Source organism: Ammospiza nelsoni, chromosome 13 (assembly GCF_027579445.1).
Source record: "Ammospiza nelsoni isolate bAmmNel1 chromosome 13, bAmmNel1.pri, whole genome shotgun sequence".
Lineage (NCBI taxonomy): Eukaryota > Metazoa > Chordata > Aves > Passeriformes > Passerellidae > Ammospiza > Ammospiza nelsoni.
The window spans coordinates 14638421-14662233 of record NC_080645.1 but is presented as its reverse complement, the minus strand read 5'-3'; the positions used below and the strand labels follow the sequence as shown (position 1 = coordinate 14662233).

The window sequence follows — 23813 nt, the reverse complement described above, 5'->3', positions numbered from 1 at the left end:
CTGGGAGTTGAGGTTGTTCAGCCTGGAGAAGGTTCCAGGGAGACCTTAGAGCCTCTTCCAGTGCCTGGAAGGGCTCCAGAAAAACTGGACAGGGACTTTGGACAAGGCATGGAGTGACAAGACATGGGGGAATGGCTTCAAGCTGAAAGAGAGTAATTTTAGATTAAGTATTAGGAAGAAATTCTTCACTGTGAGGATGGTAAAGCACTGGAAGAGATTGCCCAGAGATGTGAAGTGCTATCCCTAGAAGTGTTCAAGGGCTCTGAGCAGCCTGGTCTAGTGGGAGGGGTCCCTGCCCATGGCAAGGGGGTTGGACTAAAGGCCTTTTAATGTCCCTTCCAACCCAAACCATTCCATGATACCATAGGTGGAAGCCCTCCAGCCTCATCTACAGCTCTGCTTTGCACAAGAGACAAAAGCTCATTCCAAAAGGATGCTGCCTTGCACAGGGTAGCTCTTGCACACATCTCTTCCTTCCTTTCTGCACAGCTTTGTAAGGTGAAGCAGTTACAGCCCTTTGTTTCCTCTCCAGCTTGGTCCGGTCTCTCCTGCCTGGCTTCCTGCCGGAGGTGGTGGGGACAGTGCTGCACCCTCTGAGCACCTCACGCTATAGGATGTTTGCTGGGAGTCTGATTCCATATGTGGAGTCACTAATGTGCCTGAGGTCCCTGGTTTCCACTGGCAGTCCATGGATATCCCAGGAGTCAGTGGATTACTCTGGAGGAGACTGCTAGAAGTCCCTCAGAAATGTAGTCTCTTGAGTTTAGTCCTGCTGTATCCCCCCTGGAGAACATGCAGCATTCCAGAGTGGAGATATTCTGTTTTAGGGGTTTGCTTTTGACATGTCTTTGGGGGGATTTTATTCTCAGTGAGCCAAACCACTTCCTTTTTGTTGTCTGTTGCTTCAATTGTGTCATTGTAGGTCTGCAGAGGTGGCAGTGTATGACAAGGTCCCACCTCCAGACAGTCCGTAAAATGTTAGGGCAGCCTCTGCAAGAATCAGGTGAGAGTCTGTAGTGTGCAGGAGGTCCATGAAAAGTAGAAAAGAGAAGGTGACTTCTTGTCAGATGGTTCAGATCTGCTAAACTGCTATTTCCACTGTCAGAGAAGGAAAAAAGTGAAACCCTTCCTTACTCACCCTCCCCACAAAAGGCAGTGAGGCAGATGACATCACACCATTAACCACTTGCTCTTGAAGGAGCCAGTTTCCAACAGTTTTTGTAGAATCAGGAGTGTGACAGCAGGGAGCAGAGGAGCCAAGCAGGCAGGAGAAAAGAAGGCTGTCCTGAGTGCTCCAAATTCAGCAGTCTGGCTCCTGATGTTTGGTGTCTGTGGCATCTCTTTTCCTACTGGCCTGAAGCTGTTCAGGAGTGTTGATTGTCAAAAACACTCTTGTGCTTCTTGAGGAAGAGAGGACTTTGAAAGAAGGGCTGATCTGTTTGTTTTCCTGGATGCAGTGTAATAGAGGAGCTGGGATGCCTTGGAAAGCCCCAGGAGAGACCATCCAGATGTAGTGTTAACTCGCCTGGCGTGCCTCCAGGTATCCATCCCTCCTGAGATGGTCACAGCACACAGCCAGCCACAAAGCCTGGGGATTCCCAAATAACAGCTGGGATTACTGATTTGTAGTGGTGGACAAAGGAGAAGTTGATGGTGTAGATAAATCAATCATAGCCAAGCTTCCTTTGGAGTTACTTTGCTGGGCTGCCTCAGTTTCCCAAAGATGTTATGAGGAATTTGTAGGGTGAGGTGATGAATGAGATGAAAAACAAACTAGCAAAATGAGTATTGGTAGGAAAAGGGCCCGGCAAACCCGATTGCTGCTCATGTCTTCAGGTTGTGTTCCGTATACTTTACCTTTCCATGCAGAAGCTTCAGCCCACTCTAAGCTCACCTTGAAACTTATTCATTCCTGGTTTGCATCTGTGCTGGGTACTTTGTGCTCCTGAGCAATGGCTGAGCTATACCCTTGCTGCATTTTTGCTTATTGATTTACCTTAGCAAAGAAAAATGGGGCAGTAGTGAACTGCTAACCTTACTAGGAAAACCATCAGGATTATTATTGCCTGCTGTCTTCCTCCAAGGCAGCCATGAGCACAGACCCTGCATAAGGTGGGGGAGAGCAAGGAGCAGCAAAAGCCTCATTTGGCATCAAAATATGTAACCCAACCATTCTGGGACCCCCTTTTTGTCGAGATGTTGAAGTCAGGAATTACAAACCCATGGCTCTTTAGCCAGGTAGGTAGGGGAGAAATATCCATGTGTGTCCAAGCAAAACCAGGCTGAGCACAGGCCCTGGCTGTACAATCCAGATTTTTGGTGGGTTTATTTCGTCAGCAGCATCCTGTGCTCTGCAAAGGGGAGAGTGGAGGTTTTCCAGAGCCCAGCTGAGCTGCCGACATGTTCACATCTGTTTCCAGCTACGCCCTGCGCCGGCTTTCTGGGAGGAGGAGGGGAGGATTTGCCTTTTTTACGGCTCTATTTTTATCTTGCTCCGCGAGGCTTCGCCACTCCGTGTTTGCAAAAGCTAAAATTCAAAACATCCTGGGGAAGGCTGCCGGGGGGAGACGCTGCACAGATTCCCACGTCGCTGCCCGGGGTTTCGCCCAGCACCATCTGGCAGCGCTGACTCCCACGCCGCTGGCACTCGGGCCGGCTCAGGGCTCGCGGACCAGCTCCGGCTGCCGCCGCGTTTATCCCTGGCGCTCCCAGAAGAGCTGGGGGAGATCATTCTCTGGGCTGAGCTGGAAACATGATGCCTTGGGGAAAGCGCTCGGGTGGGAAGGATGCTTGGCCTCGCCAACTCTTAGCTTACCCTGCCTATATCCGAGCTGAAATTGCTTCAATTAGAGATTGCGGTAAATCATTTTCGCTAAACCACCGCAAATACCCTTGTGGATACTCTTTAACCAGCTTACCCAGCTTTAGCTCGCTTCGGAAAGGAATCAATTCTGCTCCAATCTTATTTCAATTTGGTTTCAATGGAGTTAAGCAAGTCCACACCGGTTTTAATTAAGACTAGTTTGAAACCAATTATAGTAAATTAATAGAAGTTATGTTTTATGCCAAGGTGAAGTTCAGAACTTTGTGGCTGAGATAGGAAAATCCGAGTTAGTTTCGGAGTCTGCCAGGCTCACCCGGAGCAATGTGGAGACACTTTGGATACTGTAGGTCTCGACACAGCTCAGCCCATCAAGCAGCCAGACAGCCTGAATGTTCCAGGGTGATGTACAATATATATTTATAAGGGCCTTAATATAGATCCCTAATTGCCTGTCTTGGTTGATTTATAGTGTGGCCACGCAGGCGATGGGAACAGCGTGAGCTGCTGGTGAGCGCTCAGGGATGCACTGGGGTTTGCAGACATTCGCTGTGCTCCGCTCGAGCTGGCACTCATGGCTGAGGGAACAGATGTTGGTATTGACTTAGATGATCCAAGAAGCCTGCTTGTGTCCCTGGCTCTACCCCAGTCTGTGAAGGGAATCTGGGGAAAGGATTTGTTAGCCTGGCATGCTGGGATGCAGAAGGTTGCTGTAGCCATTGGTAGGACAAGGGATAATGGTGTGAATCTGACAGAATATGTTTAGTTTAGCTATTAGAAAGAAATTCTTTATTGTGAGGGTGATGAGTTACTGGCACAGGTTGCTAAGAGAAGGTGTGGCTGCCCCATCCCTGTGAGTGTTCAAGGCCAGATTGGATGGAGCTCTGAGCAACCTGGTCTCGTGGAAGGTGTCCCTGCCCGTTGCAGAGGGGTTGGAACTAGATGAGCTTTAAGATCCCTTCTGTGATTCAATTATAAGGACCCAGACTGATGTGGACTCACTGCAGCCATATAGCTGCAATTCCCACGTGCCTTTTGTCATGTTTCACTGCTCTGATGTTCCTCTGAGCCCAAAATTCCCATTTGTTCCTATTCTTGTGGATGTCTGGACTGAGTTTCATCATTGCTCTGAGCATGGATCTTTCTTCTTCCAGCTCCCTCCTCCACACCAGATTAAAAAAAAAAAAAAAAAAAAAGCAGAGCTGTGATGTGCCACCAGCCCCAGCTACGTTAACAGCAGATCTGGCAGGTTACGGATCTGCAAAGTCTTTTGCTTCAGGGAAAGGGGGAGAGGTGCAAGCTTCAATTAATTATGCCACAGTTTTCTTAACACTTCTTCCTGCTTGTCTCTCGTGCTTCAGAGAAAACACTTGACAAGCTGCTCCCACAGTTCTGTCGGGCTGGGAATGCCACTGTGCTGAGCTGTAACCCTCAGGGCAGCGAGCTGAGCTCTGGGCTACGCCAGGAAGGGTTACACCATGGCACACAAGGTGCCAGCCACTTCCTAGACATCCTGTAAACAGAGCAAACGGGAAGTTTGGAGGATTGGGAGGCTTTGGAAAACAACTGCTTTGCCTGCTTGGAAGAAGTATTGCCTGTTTAAGCTCCATCTGAGGTTTGGTTGAGCCTTTTACAGCCTGGCAGCCTCTGACACCCTGGTTTCTCACTCCCAGCATTAGCCCTAGAGAGCACTGGCAAGGCTGCTCTGGCATGGTGTGTCACAGTGGAAACTTTCTTCAGGAACATGCAGGCATAGCTCCTGTGCATGGGCAAAGGATGGAGAAATGATCCCTCTGGAGTTCAGTCTCAGTGCTCCCAGAAGCAAAGGATGGTGAAAAGGCTCCCTGGAGTAGGCATACTCACATGCTTTCTTCTAGGAAAAACAGGGCACAGACTTGTTTTCACAATCTCTGTATCCCAGTCCTTCCTTGCATCCAGGCTGGGCAGAAGGGTCCAAGGTTCAGGAACCAGTTGATGGAAGACAACAGCAGTACTGAAGGTCCTGCAGACTAGCTGGGATCTCATCCCCAAGGCAGTTCTGACTTTTGGATACTCAGCTGATCCAGCAGGTCATTCCCAGTCTCCAGCTGGAGATGCAGGGGATGCTGCACCACTTCAGAGCACATATCTGAAGGTGCTTGTGGCTGGTCTGTCTTGCAGCCACACAGCTCCATACAGCTTTGTCCTGTGCACAACAGAAATGCTGGTCCTGTCAGGGAGGAGAAAAATTGCTGCCTCCTCCTGTTTTTCCTTTGGGATGTGTTTTAGGATATGTAATGTTTGGCTGGAAGACGTGCAAGATGACAATGAGCTGAAAATTGGCTTTGCTTTGTGGAGGGAACACTGTGCCATTGATGCTGCTGTGGGGCTCAGAGAGACTATTTTTGGGGTCTTGAGAAAAGAGAAACTCCAGGATGAGACCTTCCCCCAGACAAGCTACAGCACTGGAGCATTGTTAGCTGGTGGCAATGAAGGTGGGATGTCCTGCTAGCTCGTGTTGCAGCACAACCAGGTTTGGGTGTCTCAGAGTTGCTGAGAAAATGGACAAAAATACCACTTTGCAGCTTTGAAAGACAGTTTCTGCCTGGTGTTCACCTGCCTTCCCAGGCTGTGCTGGGAGGTTTCAGGCTGAGCTGCAGGCAGGCACAGGGGGAAGGCAGATCTGCCCCATGTCACCTCCAGACCGTGTCTCTGCTCCCTCTTGAGCAGTGCTGAGCAGCTGTAGTGACGACACGTGGGGCATGGCTGCATTTTCACACTGGGTGCTCCCTGCCTTGGAACAAACACACCTTTGTTTTGGAGCACATTGGCTCGGCTGGATCACTTTTTTTTTTTCCTTTGCCCAGATCATCTTCCCTGCAGCTGAGGGGAAACATGATGCGATGGTGAACACTTGTGCTCGGGGAGCTGCCTGCTTCAAAGCCTGGTTTGGGGTTACAGATATACCAAGGGGTGGGTGAACACACAGCTCCAGCGGGAAGAGGACACCAGGTTCTGGTCAGGATGACCTTGTATTTAATTTTCCTTTTTTTTGGCTCTGTATGTTCTCTTAGATGTTAAATCCAAACCTGGGGAAGCTGCCCTGCGTGTATCTCCTGTGTATCATTGGGAGAGGCAGGATAGAAAACAGACCAGCAGCTTTTCCATCAGCTTTCCTGGGCTTTGGCAGCTTAATTACATCTTTAATTGGCTGCTCCGTGCTCCGCTGAGTGTCCATGGAAGCAGACAACATCCATAAATCAAACTGCTCAGGTTTCCTTTGGTTATCTGATGGAAATAGTGTGTGGAGAGCAGCCTTGGGGTGCTCGTGTGTGCTGGCTTCCCTCCTTACCACAGTTAGATGTGGCCTTTCTGAAGGAGAAATTAAGGAAGAGAGCTCCCCTTTTTGCAGAGTCGCCTTTGAAACGCTCTCTCCAAACATTTGCTTTGAGCGCTGTCCTGCTAAATAAACCATCTCCCCTGGGGTTTCACTGTGGGAAAAGCAATCTTTACCTGCCAGCTCCCTGCTCTTTTGTTTGGAGGGGATATTTCCCTGAGCTGCCAGCTGCCCCTTTCCCTGCCCTCCCTGCCAAGAGTCTCAGGCCAGGACAATCCCTAAGCCTGGAGCTCTGCTGTGGTTTGACCAGTACGTTATGGTAGCCCTGGGGCACATTGTGTATGACACTTGTACCAAGTGGCTCCTGCTCAGGGAAAATGACATCACCGAGTGTAAACCAGTGTCTGTGCCATGGCTCAGGGCTGAATGTGTGTGTCTGCCACTGCATGCTCACTGGGCTCGGGGCATCTGTGGCTTACGGCGTTGGATTGCAGGCTCTTCAACTCACCAGCAGTCTGGTGGTTTTGGGATGACTGTACATGCCATATCTGAGGAGATGGGATTGGCTCAACTTAGAGCCTCGGGCACTCCTTCTTCTAGCAGCTACTGAAGCTGAAGAGCTCTGAGATGAACTCCCAAAATTCCCATTTTAACCCCAGGTGCTGTTTCCAATGTTGTGACCACAAGATGCTTTCCCTTGGGCTGGAGAGAGCTAGGACAGGGCTGGCTCTGCTTGAACCAACCAGATGTGGTTATATGAGGCTTGAAAATCTTTCCATGCCCCTGCCCTTGTCATCTCAGTGCTGTGACCAGGTGACCAAGGGTGTCTGCTCTCTCATAAGGCTTGGGCAGCAGGGCCCTGGCAGCTCTAATTTGCTCTCCCCTTGCCTCCCCAGGTACAAAAGGCCTAGAGTGCTCACCCTCCACCCCCACCATGAACTCCTACTTCTACAAGTTCATGATCAACCTGCTCAAGCGCTTCAGCAGTGAACGGAAACTCCTGGAAGCCAGAGGAGCCTTCATCATCAGGTCAGAGCACCTCACCAGCCTCACTGAAGCCCCTGAGCACCCCTGGGACGGGTGGGACGGGGATGGCAGGGTCAGGCAGCCCAAGTACTACATCCATTCAGAGTCAAAACCATTTCCTCAGGCTTCCCTCTTACTCCTGCAAACGGTTTTGGAGCAAATGGGATTTGCCTTTCACATGTCAAGGCACCATATTTCTCTCTCCCATCCCCGGAGGCAAAGTGGCTCCTTATTAAACAATGTTGTCAGAGCCTGTTTCATTAAGAAGCAACTAGACCAGCCAGAGCAGGAGACAGGCTGCACTCAGAGTGCCAAGCTGAGTGAATCCCTCCAGCCAGCTTGGCAAGACGCTCACCCATCCAAAGCCATGTGTTTCAATGCACAGAGTTGGGAGATTTTGCTTCAGCTTTTTAAGGAGAGGCAGAGGCTGGAGAGCCAAATGTTGTGAAGGCTGGAATGCCAAGTGTCGTGGCAGCTGGCAGGCAGTCATCTTTATTGCAATAAAATCTGGGGCAAGGGATAGCCATTCCTCAGCTCACTGGGAAATAACAGGGTTAATGGTCGAGGCAAGGTGGAGAAATCAGTGAGGAGGTTGGTGGAATCAGCTGGCAGGACCCTGGGTTTTCCTCCCTTGCTTTCAGGGATGTGGCATCAAAATGAACAGGGGGAGAGCATGAGATAAAAGCCATGCTTCTGTGAGAGAAGAAAATCACCTCTCCAAAGGCACAGAGGTGTGCCAGGTACTGATGAAGAGGTTTCTTCACTGCAGTGGGAAAATACAGCATGCAGAGTTCCCAAAATTTGCTAAGCTGAGCTGGGTGTGGAGTTGTATCTGCTTGGGCAGCAATTTTTGGCCTAAGTCCAGATTCATCCCAGAGAAAATATCCCACTCAGAGTGTCCACTCTCCTCTCACCAGTCAGCACAGCCCCTAGGATAAGCCACCTTGGCAAGGAAGTGACCTCGTGCTGTGTTAGGGAAGCAGGCTGACCAGAGTGACAGTGAGCCTGGGCAGGGTCCCATTGAAAAGCTCTCCTGCACCCTGGCCACCTCCAGCTTTTTCCCTCCAGCTCTGGCAGGAGGAGCCTTGGCTGGCAGGCCCAGCTTTCCCAGCAGCCAGCCAGAGGTGCGGTGGGACTGGCTCACAGCAGCTCAGCAAGCCGAGGCTTTTTACAGTGACTCATGCCCCAAAAAATCTGGTAAAGCAAAAAAAAAAAAAATTAAAAAATAGATGACTCTGTCCTTTGTCAAGTCACGTTGTTGTTCATATGGGGTAGATGCAGGACTGGAGCCAAAGTGGTGGTTCTGGGAGGGTGAGCCATGCCCTCAGGTAACAGTGATTAACGCTGAAACCTACTGATGGCAGGTAAAAGACTGGTGTAAACTAACATCTCTGTTGCTTCCAGAAAGAGCAAGATGAAAATAGAGGAGAAAAACTTTTACAGGACTCTCTGGCAAAGATTGATCTCTTGCTGGAGAGGCTCAGTGAATGTGGGAGCCTCATAGAGCTATTTTTAGCCACTTTTCAAATTGAAGCCGTATGCGCGTTCCCACGTTACATCCTTCCCCTGTCCACAAGCCAGCTCAGCTGTTTTGCACAGCAGGGTGAGAAGCCAGCCTCATGTTTGACTTAAGAGATGCTGGTGATGTTCCATTTCATCCTGAGCTGAAGAGTGCAAGGGGGATATTTGAGAGACTGGGACAGCATCTGCTGAAGTGTGGTCCGGGACCACTGCTGCCTCTTTCCCAGGCTGGCCTGGGAACACTGGAACAGGGAAGGAGAATAGACCTGTTACGTTTAGGCAGTGATTTCCAGCTGAAGGATTAGTGTTCACAGGAAAGGGAAATGGAGGACAGGGGTTTTATTCAAGCACAGCACAGCAGTTTTCCCTGTCACGTTGCTGGTGGGCAAATTCAAAGGTCCATGAGGTCACATAGGGGATCTGTGATTAAATGCAGTTTATTTCTAATCCAACTCAAGTTTGTTCATGCTTGGTTTCTGACTCTGAAAGGACTTTAGACATTCTCCTGATATATCCTCAGTCACAGAGACAGAGGTTATAGTACATTGCATGCTTGAGGATACGAGTGGGGTTTGACCACTGATCTCTGCAGGAGGTGGGGACGTCTCTTGCTCTGTAAGGACCTGTGGTCCCCAAGACAGGTAGAGCTGCTCCAGAGCCTGCCTGATGCTGAGAGATGGGTGAGAGAATTACCTGCAACCCTCACTGGCACCCTGGCTCAGGCAGAGGTAGGGGCTGTGATGGGTGGTCTCAGCATCAGTAACCCCAGTCCCAAGGTAGGTATCTCGAGATGCTTTGCCAGAGAAGACAGGGTGGAGCTAAGTGGAAAAGCAAACTTCCTTCAAAATAACAGGGAAACAGCTCCAAAAACTTTTATCATTCATAAAGAAGTATCACATGCCCAGCTGAGCCCCAGCAGGAGAAGTTGGACTTGATGGTCCTTATGGGTCCCTTTCAAATCCCTGCCATCTATGATCTGTGAGAAAGGAAGAGCAGCATCCAGGAGAAGGCTCTTCAAAGCTGTTTGGATGCCTCATGAGTGTCTGGGCAAAGGAGTTGCTGAGGGGATTGCAGTGGTATGAGTCCCATACAGTCTCATGCTGTCCCACCCCTCTCCCCTGGAGAAAGAAGGGAAACCTGCTCCCATGATCTCTTCCAAATATATTTTTTTTATTTGGCATCAGTTTTGTGCATTGCAGCTGACAGGGTTCCTTTGGGGGTCCCTTATCTCTTACTGTCACTTGTGACCTTTTTTAGGCTGGAAGCCAGTACAATTAATCTGCCTTCAAAACTAAGAATACCGAGTGCTGCCATCTCTTCTCAATCCAGGCATGTTTGCACTCATACATTGCTCCTAAAGTGTTGTCAGAAGCAGGAGCATCAGTTACCTCCCACCTTGATAAGCACATCTGAGGCCTTCCACCCTTCTCACTAATTGCCCTGGCTGGCACGTGGCCGTCCTGGATTCACCAGAGCCCTTAAGCAAGAAGCAAATATTCCCATTCAGCTGCTGACCTCTTGGAGCAGCAGAAAAATGCAGAGGAGCTTCCAAAGCATCACATGGCTCCCTGGAGCAGCAGGCTGTCCTCCAGGCAGGAGCCCTGGGCAGGGAAAGCTGCTTGGCCGGTCAGGAGGCATGCAGCAGAGCAGCACCGAGCTTTTCAGCTCACACTGAGATTTGCAGGCTGGATTTAATTCCTGTTGGTTGGTACCAGTGCAGTGGGATGGGGGGATTAAGGAAGAGGTTAAGCCCTACTGCATGGACATCAGTGTGGCTGCTCGGAGCACAGTGTGAGGAGAGGGCTGGCTATCCTTGCAAGGAGCTGTCTTGTCCCCTCAGGCAGCCCCCAGGATTGATTGTGCAGTTTCTGTGGTGTCCCCAGGGTCAGGCTGAGCTCCAGGAACTGGTTCAACTGGCTAAGTCAAGCCTAGCTCCAAAGCAGCCAGGTTTTTGCTGCTCTCTGAGATGGAACAGCTCAGACATTCATGGCTGATGTACCTTGCCACAGCAAATGAACCCTCTAGGGTGTGGGATGTGCTTGAGTGGCTGGAGAAATCCCTATGCATGTCGTGTGGGGATGCTTTGAAGCACAAGGCTTAATTTTGAAGCCCAGCAAGGCCATTTTCTTGCAGAGCAGTGGCACCCTGGGGCAGAGAGGATGCCTGAGTCAGCACTTTGCTCCCCAAGCACAGCCTGCACGCAGGGGTTGTCTCAGCTTGTTTTATAGAGCTGTTAAATGAACCTCCCCCCTGCTTGGCACTTTCTCACAGGGTGTTTTCTGAGGTTAAGCTGCTTGGAAGAGGCCCTGGCGTGACTTTTCAGCCACCTGGCATGTGATGCACCTGGTGAGACTTGTCCATTTGACTGGGGATGGTCCTTGGCCTTTGGGGACCTTGAACCCTGTGGGGACTGGCCAGGAGGGCTGGCTGGCTCTGCACTCCTTCTGGAAGACATAGAGTGGAGCATATAAGGTTGTTCAGCCAATTTATGGCATTAGCTGCAGAGCTGGAAAATCCCAAGTCTCGTGATGGGGCTGCAGATTTATACTTCCAGCAGACGGGAAAAGTTCACCTGGCTGGAAATTCTGACTGTTCTTGAGATCTCAAAGCCCTGCTGGGATGAGGCCAGTGGAGAGCTGGATAATGAGGACAGAGCTGAGGACAAAGACTGGCAGGTCACACTGGGTGCATGAAGGTCTGGGGTGGCCAGTCCCTCTTAGGGCATGACCGGGCTCTTCTGCCTCTGAGGGGCTGACTGTACAGCACCAGTTTCTCCACAAAAAGTAGTAAAAAAGACACAAAGTGAGTTTGAACCTGCTAACCAGGATGAGGAGTCAGAGAGGAGGGGAGCAGAGGACAGGAGGAGCGTGGAGCACAGACATCCATCCGATGCTCTTGGCAGCCCCACAGTGAGGTGTGTGTTAAATCACTTTTGACTGGCCTGCCTGGCATTCCCAGGGCCCTGCTCTGTCTGGGAGAGTGGGAAGGGAAGGGCTGCCTGCCAGCATCCCAGTGAGCAGGGCTGTCAGCAGGGAGTGGGATGGGGGTTTAGCTGCAGGTTTGGGTAGCAAGGGATGCACTGGGGATCCTGTACAGAGCCAGTGGGTGTTTGTTTTGGTAATAAGGGAGTGCTACAACCACAGGATGCCTCTATACTGCATGAGCCAGTGTCCCTCCAGCCCCATCCTGCCTCCCACCTCATCCCTAACCTTGTCCTTTCCTCCTGCTGTGCTCTCACTTCCCAGCCCCTCACTGAGAGATCTCAGGAGCTGAGGCTGACCAAAACCCTCCTCTTCTCCCAAGCCTGGATGCTCTTGAGCTCCTCTGGACACACATTTTCCTTGAGCAAACACCCCAGTACCCCCTGATGATCTGGAGGCACCCAGTGCTGGGATGCAGGACCCACTCCTGCTCCTTCCTTTGGATGTGCTGATGCCACTGTGCCCCCTCCAGCTCCCATTGCCAAACCCATGCCCTGAAAATCCCTCTACAAGTGAATCAGGGCTGGAGGGGGGACACGTGTCACCTCTTCCTCTCTCCCACCCTCGGTGCCACTGCAATGCAGAACAAAACCTGCGTTTGTTTTTGCGGGAACCATTTGGCTTGTGCTCAGCAAAGTGCAAAAAAAAAAGAAGGGGAAAAAAAATGGAGGCTCTTTGATAAACTGTGATATGAACTCGGGTAAAATCCAAACAGCTGTGAGTGCTACAAGGGAAGCTTCTGTGTCGGGAGGCAGCGAGCCTGCGAAAATCCACTGCTCTGCCTGCCAGGATGCTCGCTGGCCGCCTGCCCTCCGGCGTTAATGAACTGTGCACTCGCCATCCCCCTCCTCATGCCTCACCGAGAGCAGGAACAGGAGAAAGCTCTTTAGTTTGTGTTTTTTTGGTCCATTTGCAAAGCAGAAAGAGGGACTCCCTGTCACCCGAGGCCCCGGCCAGGCACAGGGTGATGGAGCAGGGTGGTGAATATGCTCAGTTCTGCAGAGCTCAGTGGGCTTCTCCTTGCTCATCTCCAGCCCATTCCTCTGTGCTTCCTTTTAATGCTCCCTGCTCCCCAAAACCTTCTATCCCCCTGCCTGGAGATCCAGAACAGTGATACAGCAATTTGGTGGCAGACAGGCTCTGCTTTCCTGCATTCTCCCTCTGCTCCAGCCTTGCACTGTGAATGCCCTCCGTGGTCTCTTGAGTCTCCTATGGGATTTGGAAGGAAGCCAGCAACCCCACTTTACCTCCAAAAGCCCCCAGCTCTCAAATTGCCTCTTTCACTTTGCACAGTGAGCTCCACAAGCCCACAGGGGCATGTGTCTATTGGGGTTTTAATTCACTGAGGCTCTGGGACATCATTCTGGACTCTCTGATACCCTCCCAGCCCCATGAAGCAGGAGCCAGAGGGGGGAAAATCCGTTTCCACCAGAGCAGAGGTTGGCTCTGGAATCACAATGCCCCAGCAGTCAGTGACAGCATGACCTTCACAAGGGAGGGGCCTGGTTGCCCTGTCAAAGGATTATCCCTGCTGGGAGAGCAGGAGCTGGGTCAGCCCTGGCCAGCTCCCTGCTGGGGCTGTACCCCCAGGGAAGGACAGGAGATGCCTCCACGGAGCTGCAGGGGCTGGATGAGCTGGGGTGCACCTGGAAATGAGTTTGCTGTGCTAACCCAGCGAAGCTGCTCCAGGAGCAGCCCTACTTGGAGCTCCTTGGAAGGGTTTGATGGGTTTTCCTGTAGAAAAATGGGAACCACATGTGAGCAGCAGTGGGCTGGGACTAATTTGGGTCAGTGAGAGGGTGGAGGGGAGGAAGGGGAAATGTGTGTAGGAGAGGAAAACCCTCACAAAACAGCCAAGTTCCTTCAAAGGGCAGGTCCCCAGGTAGGGATATCTGCTTCCTCCCAGCACTTTCCCTGGGATCACAGCAGGAATGCTGGGGAAAAGCTGGCTGTGGAAGGAGGGAGCTGGGAGAAGGCAAACTGGACAGTGGGGAGAGGAGCCCAGAGCTTCCCTGCTTGCTGACTGTCATGTTCTGCAGAGCAGGGATTCAGCACAAGCAGCTTCCAAAGCGTCTCCCAAATTTTCTTTGCCTGGCTGATGGGGTGACAACCCTCATCATGGGGAAGCAGCTTAACCTGTCTGATCCTGCTGGTTGGGCTCGGGTCTTCTGATGGTGCTTCCTTTTCTGGCTCTGCAGCTGTGACAACTCAGTTTATTCATCTTTGTGGAGGGAAGAGCCAGGACAGGAAATCAGGCTGAGTGACAATGTTTTCCCCCCACCTGTCTTCCAGGCACAGGGTACACTCAGTTAAATATGAGAAGGGTTCACCTCAGCCAGTGGGTCCAGCTGGGCACTGCTCCCAGGATGGGATATCCTCAGATAAAGATATCTCTGGATGGGACATCTTTAACTCCCCACTGAAAGCACAGAGCTGTGCAAAAGCCACCTTGGTTGAAGTTCCTGCCATTCAGTGCTCCTTCCCTTCATGCATGAGCTGCTCCTGGTGTTCAGCTGCACCTGGAGCTGGTCCCCTCAAAGCACTGGGTGCTCTCTTAGGGTCCTGGCAGGGCAGGGAGCATACATCTGCTCTCCTCTCATGCATCTGTGGGCCTTGGAGGGTTTGAGGGATATGGCTCCTCAGGCTGTATCCCTTTCTGGGATCCTTGCAGGGATCCTGGCTCAGAAGGCAGGGCAGGCTTTGTGATCCAATGCAATGCTGAGAGGCAGCAGGCATGGAGGCAAGCCTGGCACTAAAGGTGAAATAGCATCTGGGGTGTCTAAACCATGGGCATAAATGGGGTGTTTTTTCAGCTGACACTTGAGTAGGAAGTGCAGCAGGGCTCATTGAGTTATGGGCACCTCCTTCCCTGAGCTCCAGGATGTGCTTGAGTTGTTGGCAGAAGAGACAAGGCAGCTTCACCTCCCACCCCAGGGTACTCTTATCCCTGAGCCGTGGGACACTGCTACCTCTTCCCAACCCCTCTTTTCCTTCCTTCTGGAAAGCTTCACTCTCAAACACAGAGTGTATTCCTGCCACAGTCTATCCCTCTGCTTTCTGAGATCTAGAGATAGCCAGCAGGACCATTTTCCCTCAAATTTGCCTTCCCTACATGGGCATCCAAAGGCTCATCCATCTCTAGGACAGCAACCTGCTCCTTGGCCATGCTTTTAGGAGCAAAAGCACTTTTATTTCTTCACCTTAAAGCAGAGTGATGGGGAAGGGTGAGCACAGCTCCCATTTGTGTACAAACTGTGCATGCCCTGAACAGGATCAGTCTCTCCCAGCTCCTGTTGCCACAGCTTTGCACCCACTCCTTTAACCTATTTTATTTGCAGTGATGAGAAATTATAGGGGGAGAAATAAGGCGCTTGTCAGTTTTCTTGAAAATTAGGCCACAGCTGTCAGCCTGAAAGGGAAGCGGACGTCTCGAAGGAAGGATCTGCTGCTGCTGCTGCTGCTGCTCTGCTGTTCTCCCCCACTCTCAAGCCAGCCCCTACCCTTCCTCTCCTTCCCAACAGAGCTTGCCTGGAAACATCAGTGCCCGGTGTCAGTGCCCCTCTGGGAACAGGTTCTGGAGGGCTCACTTGAACGTGAGTTGTTCCTCTCAGCTGTGGTGGTGGCTGGAGCCAGGCACGTGCTCTCGTGCTGCTGCTGGTGCCTCCTGCCTGGGGCTTGAAGCCCCAAGAGCCCAGGGCAAGACTTGCATTTGCCAACCATTTTGCCATTGAGTCTGGCAAGTTTAAAAGTTGGAAAATAAGTGCTTTGGGCAGGTAATTTTTTGCTTTCCTGGAGGGTTTGGAAGGGGAGGTTTGCCTGTTTTTCAAGTGAGGCTTTTGTAGATACTCAGATGTTGCTCCAGGATTTTGTAAGCTTTGCAGGTCATCAGTGCAGGTGCTCAGGGCCAGGTTGGATGGGGCTTGGAGCAGTCTGGTCTAGTAAAGGGCATCCCTGCCCATTGCAAGGGGGTTGAAATGAGATAATTTTTAAGGTCCATTTCAAGCCAAACCATTCCAGAATTCTAAGGGCAGGATAGCTTTATCCATAAGTCACTATAAAGTTTCCTCAAGGAAAGTCCTGGCACACCAGTCCAAGCCTGAGCAGCTGGAGACTGGTTCTGTTTGTCTGTCTAGTGGGCTTCCCCTTGGAGGAGCTGTCACATTCATCTGTGTTATGCTAAAAGTTGGGCCATATCTTGGGCTGAGTGGACTATCAGGTTTCCAGATTTAGTTGTTTTTTAGCTTCTGGCCCATTCCAAAGGATATTACTCTTTCTTCTTGCTACAGCCCTGTTTCCCTCTCCTGTTTGGTACAGAGCTGCAGGTATCTCACTGATGATAAAAATATCCAGAGGTGTTGGATATCTGCTTGGAGAACTCAAGGTGATCTTGTTGAAGGGCACTGTTCTCCAGCCATGTCCATGGTGGGAACAAGGCTGGGTTCATCATGAGAGGGCACATCAAGGTGGATGTGCCCAGCTTCAGGCTGGACTATCAGCTTTAGTGTGCAGCAGGGCAGCCATCCTGCCAGCCAGAACAGGGGCCTCCCATGGCCTCATGTCCGGGGGAGCACCAGCAGGAGCAGAAGCCACGGGCTGAGGCTCTGCAGGATCAAGATGCTGTTTCACCAGCTGAAGCTGGCCTGAACCACTGAGGTACATTTGTGCTGTGTTCTCTCAGGGATCTGTCCTGGCTGCTGTGGGGATCCCCAGGGATGCCTGGGGAGCTCCTTTGGCTGAGGCAGCCAGGCCAGCGCTGAGCTGGCACCGCAGTTGTCACTGACGGCTGCTGCCAGGCAGACACTCCGTGGGAGGCTCCTCTTGTTTGCACTGAAACACTCTGCACCTTTCCCTTTTCTAGAGAAGGCATCGCAGGGCTTGTCTCCTCCGGCTTTCCCACATGCACACATCCCCTCCCAGAATCCACACATCTCCTTCTCAGACCCACACATCTCCTCCCAGGATGGGCACCTCCCTGGTCTGCAGCTTTCACTGAGTTTCCCTGGGGAGCTTGATAACCATTCCAGGAAACCAAAGCTGATGAGGGTCCTTCTCCTCCCCATACCTGCCTCCTGGACAGAGGGAGCTCCCCTGCTCCTAAACCTCACAAACCCTTCAAAATCCCTTACATAAAATGCTATGAATTTTGTAAAGCAGGAACTGCTGGGGTTGCTATGGTTTCCCTTGCCCAGAGGAGCAGCTCTGGAGCCTGGATTCAGGAAAGGGGGGGATTAAAATGGAGGACTGGGATTTTCTTTGCTGATATGGAGGGAAAGGATGGGACAATGACATCCGCCTGCCTTCCCCACTTGCTCTCTTCTCCTTTTCCCCTTCACATCCTAATTTTATCTATGCTTTCTCTGCAAATTCCTAAAGGATCCCAGCTGCTGGGCCAGGCTGGGGATGTTGCTTTTGCTGGCAGGAGAATTTCAGGGGGATGGGGAGGGCAGTGGGTATCACAGAGGCTGTGGATTTCCTGGTTAGGTGGGTTAAGCCAGGGCATCTGTTGGGGAGCCTGGGGTGTGGAGGAAGGGTGGGGGATAGCCTTTGGGAGGAGAGAGGAAGGGAGCAGAGGAAGAGGAGGGTTGGGAGGAAGTACAGAGGGGCTCTGCCCTCCTCACAGTTGTGGAAGTGTTTTTGAGACCCATGAGCAGAAAAGTGGAGCAGAACCCCTCATAGCATCACTCCCAGGCCTCAGCCAGCTCCTTCCACAGCTCAGGCTGTGTCCCAGTTGCTGGAAGTGGGACGAGACATGATCCTCTCCCTGCTGGGGCCCCATGTCTATTAGCCCAGAGCTAATAAAGCAAATCACTGGTGCTTAATGAAGAAGCACCTGCTTAATTGAACACAGCAGGATGGTGCTCAGCATGGCCAGGCAATGGGATGGGACCAGTGTTTCCCCCCAGGCACCCCACAGATCCCAGAGGAGGAGACAGTTCTGCAGTGAGACTGGATCTCATCTTACTTTTTTTAGATTTTAGGGAAAAACAAATGTTCACCCTGTTCAAGCAGGCATTGGTCTGGTCTGAACCTCTGCCACCCTGTTCCTGCGTGGTGGCTGGGGCAGGGGACGGGGCTGAAGTGGTTAAAGGGACGAGCGGGCAGGATGGGAACTCTGACAGCTCCCTGAAATGATGATGTTTAGATTAGCTGGTTTCCAGGCATCGAGTTGTCAAAGCAAGAGGGCTGGGAGGGACGCCGGGGCTTGTCCTTAATTGGAGATGTGGCTCTAAAGCCACCCCATCTTGCCAACATCCTCTGGGCTCCAGCACACACTGCCCTGCAGCAGCTCCCTGCCCCTGCACGATCCCTGTTCTGCTTGCTCCCATTCCTCATCCCACCCCACTGACCATGTGTGTGATGAGAATTCATTGTGATTGACATTGCTGTGCTGGCAGTTTGGTGGCTGCTACATCAGAGACACAGGGGGACCCTAGGGTGGCATGGGCACGCAAAGCTTGTGGTGACCTCTGTGGCTCTTCCCTTGGCCGGCCTCGTGTTGTCGAGGAGTCCTTTAGGCAAGGGGACAGGCAGGGTGCTGTGACTGCAGCAGGGGCTGGAGGTGACCTGCTGGGTCCCTTGGGAGCCCCACGGTGGCTCGAGGTGTCCCCAAGGCATCGTCACGGTGCAGGTGGATGCTGCCTCCCATCTGCCTGCAGCCACATTCCTTGGCTGCACAGGAAAGGCTTGAATAACCCTTTTAATTTGAGGAGTTAAATTTTAATGGCCTGGATAGCACATTTCATTATCGCCATGTGCCTGCACTGCCGGCTGCGTAACATAACCAGTGTGTGCCATGATGCTCTGTGGCTCCTGCCTCCCTGGGGACACTTCCTGCCCTCCTCTTCCATGCCAGGACATCCTTGGGGACTCTCTGGGTCCCCATGAGCAGGGGGATGCACATCACCCACAGGGATGCAGGGAAAGCTCCAGGGAGAGACATCTTGCTGGAATGATGCTTCAAGGGGGTTAGCCAGTTCCTTTCCTCATCACATCATGTATGTATGGGGAGATATATATATTTAAGGGGTGTGTGTGTGTATAAATATACACACGTATTTATGGGGTGTATATATCCAGGATATATTTATGGTGTGCACATATAAGGGGTATGGCTCCCACTTTCCCTCCCGTCTGCCCTGTTCCCTTCCACAGCCACTCCACTGACATCTCAATTGAAGCCACCTGTCCTCTGTTCAGCCCCTTTCCCTGCCTCCTCCCAGCCAGCCTGGCGTTCCCCTCATGCCATCAAAGCCTCCCAGGGAATGGGCTCCTGGGGACCCTTCCATCCCACCAACAGCCGCCTGCTGCTGGCAGTTGGGCTCAGCTGCTGGCTGCTGTCACGGAGGCCAGCAGCTGCAGGACCAGCCAGTTGTCCCCTCCTTTGGGGACTGCTTGTGGGATATGCTGACGAAGGGGCTTCATGGAGGGAAGTGTGAGGTCTTTGCCACTGCCATAGGAGGATGCTGTGCACTGGCAAACTCATTCTGCTGGTGGATCCCAGAGAACCTGGGGGCAGCTGGAGGGGCTGCTGCCCAAGCAGGACAGCATCCCCCTGAGGTGACATGGCTCTGAAGAAGAGGGACAGTGTCCACACAGCTCCTTCTCTAACACCCCAACAGTTTCCAGTTCCCCAGTGCCACTGAAAGGAGGGGGGAGAATCCCAACCCTGCCCCACTAATCAAAACCAGGCCTGAAATTAGAAAGCAGCCTGCATTCAGCCCTCTGCTCACTGTGAGCATGGTGCTCACCAGCCAAATGGCAGAGCTCTTGTTTATGGAAAGCAAGAACCTTCCTTTCCATGGAGGACTGGTGGAAGGGGAACCTGAAAGGTATCCCTTTTGTCATGGGGGAGCTTTGGAGGTTTTACTGAGTTGTGCTCAGTGCTCCCTAGCACTGTTTTTCTTAGTTAAGCTCTTGCTATAGTCTTCTTGCCTGAAAGGTGTAAAACATCAGCTCCCCACTAGGCATGAGCATCGCAGCCAGTCCCAGCTGTGCTGGTGCACCAACCACTTCACAGTTGAGACTAAAACTATATCCCAGTGTTTGTCCCTGGAGAACCCATCCCTTTTTTGGGCACATTAAACCATCCCACTTCATGGTTCAAGTGCCCAGCACAGCTTCTGGAGAAAGCTTGGCAAGGCTGGGGCATCAGTTATCCCCCCTTGCTGGAGAAGGGTAGCATGGAGCCACTTTCTGGGCTGGGCTGGTCCTGCTTTGCTGCAGCTGGCAGTGACTGGATCCTGCCTGCAACGCTGAGCTATTGATTTGCTTTTGGCTCCATCAGGCTGGGCTAAAAACCTCTGCCTTCCCCTTTCCTCCCTCCATGCCTCACTTTCCCACCGCTCTCCCTCCTCCAGCCAGCCTGTGTCCAAGCGGCGAGAAATCAGGGAAGCGTTTTCATCGCCATGAATGCAGCCGGTTACGTAAGAATAATTGGGATAAATGAGCTTATTTATCACAGCCCGTTCCATTTTAGCGGGGTCCAGGCGATCGCCGGGCTGGGTTACATAAAATCCCGCACAGAGCATCTCATTGTCCGGCAGCAGCCACGCGGGGTGCGGGAGCTGCCCGTGGAGAGCAGCCGGGCCTGGGTGAGGAGGGAAGGGATTATTTGGCAGGGCAGAGAGGTGGGAGGAAGATGGGGGGTTTCTTCCTCATTTTGTTGAGGAGGGAAGATCTGTTTCTTCATTCTCCTCCTGTATACCTAAACCAGCAGGATTTAGGGTGTGGTGTTTGGAGTCTAACTGTAGCCAAATAGTCTTCCTCTGGTCGGTCCTCACAGGAGCAGGGGCTGGAAACTCACATCCTTCCTCCTCCTCATCCCAGGAGGTGAAAACATGACTTCCAGCCAGGGGACGTTCAGGTGTACCTCCTATCTCCAAGCCAAACCAGGTAGTTAGTGACACCTCCCACCCAGCAGCCCAAGCAGTTGATCCTTGTTTTGCCTCTTAATCCTCTCAGAGATACCTTCAGGGGGAAATCTGAATCCAGCTGAAATTATCTGGTGGGGAACTGTGTTTGGTAGGAGCTGGGGGAAAGCAGAGGTGCTCTGGTGGATGCCTTGCTGCCAAGGTTCCCTGTCAGTCCATGGGGAAATGTGGTGAGCCAGGGAGCATAACAGTTTCAGGAGAAGCTGGGGAGCTAGGTGGGCTTCCCTGTATCCCTCCAGTCCCCACACTGGGGATCTGAGCTGGCACTGGGCAGCATTTCAGGTGTCCTCAGACAAACTGCCCAAGAAGGCAAGAGCCTGGAGAAAAACAGGAAATCCCCAAATCCAAACAAATGTGGGAGAAAAAAAAATCGTATGGTTTTATTTTTTTTTGTTTCTGGACTTAAAAAATGTTGAAAATCTTGGGAATGCCTCAAGGTTTGTTAAGCAGGACATTCCTGCTGTGACCCAGCCAGGCAGATCAGCGTGGGCCGCAGTGGTGGTTACACTGTTTTGGGGAAAACACTGCTGGCAGGATATCCAGTGGAACAGAGACATCTTCCAGCTTCACCAGCTCCATCTCCGGAGCCACTCAGCACCGGATCTCGTGGCAGCTGGAGCATGGAGGAGTTCAAAGAGCAGCCTCTGGCTCCAGGACTGCCTGGTTGCACAATACCAGGAGGAATTGCTTCGCCCCAGTGGCTGGGATGTTCCCCAGTGTCAGTGGGATACTGGTCGGACTAGACCATCACATGCCATCTGCAGTGGTGCTGCTGCACATTCACTACACTGGTCAGGCTGGAAAGTGACACTGAAACCTCCTGAGGGGGGTCATGGGAAGGCTTGAGGTGGCACGAGCCATAGCAGTGGGTGCCAGCAAGGTCCCAAAGCAATGTGACCAGGGGCATGTCTTAGCCCAGCTATGGATTTTTGTTCTTGTCCTGGTGTGAATAACCGCATCCTCCAAATGCAGAGCCTGGTATTGCCCCTTCTGGTGCCACCACACTCACCCAACCTCTGGTGCACCCAGATCTCCTCCCTGGTCCTCTCTGGAGAAGTGGGCTCCATCAGAGTCTTGATTGTGCTCATTAACCATCCTTCCCCCCTGGTTTGTCTCCTCTGTTATACACAGGCAGCTTTGTCTACTTCTGAATGCAGAGAACATCTTCCACTCCATGGCAGACATTCTGCTTAGGGAGGAGGATCTCAAATTCGCCTCTACCATGGTCCACACCCTCAATACCATCCTGCTGACGTCCTCCGAGCTCTTCCAGCTGAGAAACCAGCTGAAGGACCTGAAGACCCCGGTATGAGCAACGGGAGCAGGCTTAGCAGCTGGAGGGACATAATGGGGGTGGTGGGGACCTGGCAGCCACCTGGAAGTGTGTCTTGCTGCTCAGACCCTGCCTGGTGGGTCCCAGAGTTGGAGCTTGGGCAGCCTATTATTTATCCACCCTTCAGGAGTTGAAGATGGGCTTGGAGGATCTGCCCAACTCTTGCTTTTCTCCCTGGAATGGGAATGGACTTACTGAGCCCTCAAGCAGCTGCTGCCTCCCTGTGTCTGCCCCCCCATGGGCTGTGGGACAGATGACAGCAGGAGGAGAGTCCTGCAGTTCCTCAACTCTCCCTCCCAGGAGCATGAGCATGACCACAGGATTTGCTGAGCAGTTGCCACCAGCACCAGTGGCATCCAAGGAAGGAGAGAAGGAAGATTTATACTCCTCCTTCTCCTGCTGAAAACCAGTGATGCAGGGGTGTCCTCTTGGGTGGGACAGCATTGTCCCCCAGCCCCTCATCCTGTGGTGGACTCAGCAGCCCTGAGTGCCACCTCGTCATGCTGTCACCCCAAAGCCCACCTGGTCTCCATATCTTGAGGCTGAGGCTTATGGCAGTGCTGGGTGGACATGGTGGGTCCAGAAACATCCCTTTGTGTTTTGGTGGCACTTGCCAGCCTGGCAGGTTGGTGTTGGGTCCCTGGGGCTGTGCCATGTCAGTGCTCCCAGTGTGACCAACCCCCAATGGTTCTCTCTTTCCCCAGGAAAGCCGTAACCTCTTCTGCTGCCTGTACCGCTCCTGGTGTCACAACCCTGTGACCACTGTGTCCCTCTGCTTCCTTACCCAGAACTATAAACATGCCTACGACCTCATCCAGAAATTGTATCCTTTGGGGATTTTCTGCCAGGGTGGGGCCTGAGCTGGCCCTTAGTCCCTCTGTGGTAACCAAGGTCACCGTGCAGGCCAGCCCAACCTCCTGCCTGCAGCCCATCATTACTGGGGCAGGGCAGCCTGTGCTGGGCGTGTGCCAGCTCCCTTCCCCTGGTGTCATCCCTTTTTTTGTGGTGAAAAGAGAGGAAGGCCTGCACTGACTGAGCCTTGACCTTCCCCTGCCCAGGAGGGGAGGCTCCTCAACATCCTCTTCCTCCCAGGAAGATGAAGACTTTGGCCTCCTGGCCTGGTGAGGAGCAGGCAGTGCCCAGCACGGCACAATCCCCGGTGAGCTCACCATCTGTCTGCTGCAGAATGATTACTTTCATGTGCCAGCAAACCCCAAGTCTCTCTGAGTAGTTTTCCAAACGAAGAAGCTCAATAACACGCTCAAGTTCCCTTCCCAGTGCACACCAGAATTCCTTCTGGGAATTCTCCGTGAGCCAGGAGGGTAAAAGCAAGCATCCTCCCCTGAACACTCATCCTGCCTGCTCTCAGCTTTTTGGGTAGTCTGTGTTTTCCCCTATACCTGCCTGCTCATCTATCTCCGTCCATCATCCCTTGGCCACCCTACAGACCTTTCAGCCCTGCCTGTGTGCAAGCCCCGCCTGTTCCCTGCTCACTCACATCCCACAGGAGCTGTGGGTGCAGGGAGGCTTTGGCAAAGCCACGATCCGCACCAGGCATCGCCCTCGTGAGCCATCTGCTGCTGCCCTGCCACCTTTTCCCAAGGTACCACCCTTAACAGCCACATCAGCGGGGATCTGGAGGTCACCGTGGATTTCCTCACTGAGGTGGACAAGCTGGTGCAGCTCATCGAGTGCCCCATATTCACATGTAAGGAAAGGAGGAGACCCCGGGTGGGGAAGGGGCAGCGCGCGGTGCTCCCCTCCCCGCGCCTCCATCGCAGCGGCAGCCGCCGCACGAGGAAATAGAGCAGAAGTTATGAGACTTCTTGCCGGGAGGTTTGCCCAGCGCTGGAGCTGCCCACGGGAACAGGGCACGCTGGCAGCA

General features: G+C 52.5%; 1 protein-coding gene across 1 annotated transcript in view; it reads left to right on the top strand.

The window, feature by feature from the left end:
- The window catches only part of VAC14 (VAC14 component of PIKFYVE complex), a 58463-nt gene that overhangs the window by 30760 nt on the left and 3890 nt on the right, over positions 1–23813 (top strand). The window contains exons 14-17 of the mRNA XM_059481394.1: positions 7034–7166; positions 21727–21901; positions 22633–22751; positions 23557–23636. Coding sequence (XP_059337377.1) covers positions 7034–7166; positions 21727–21901; positions 22633–22751; positions 23557–23636 — 507 coding nt within the window. The remainder of the gene's footprint in view (positions 1–7033; positions 7167–21726; positions 21902–22632; positions 22752–23556; positions 23637–23813) is intronic.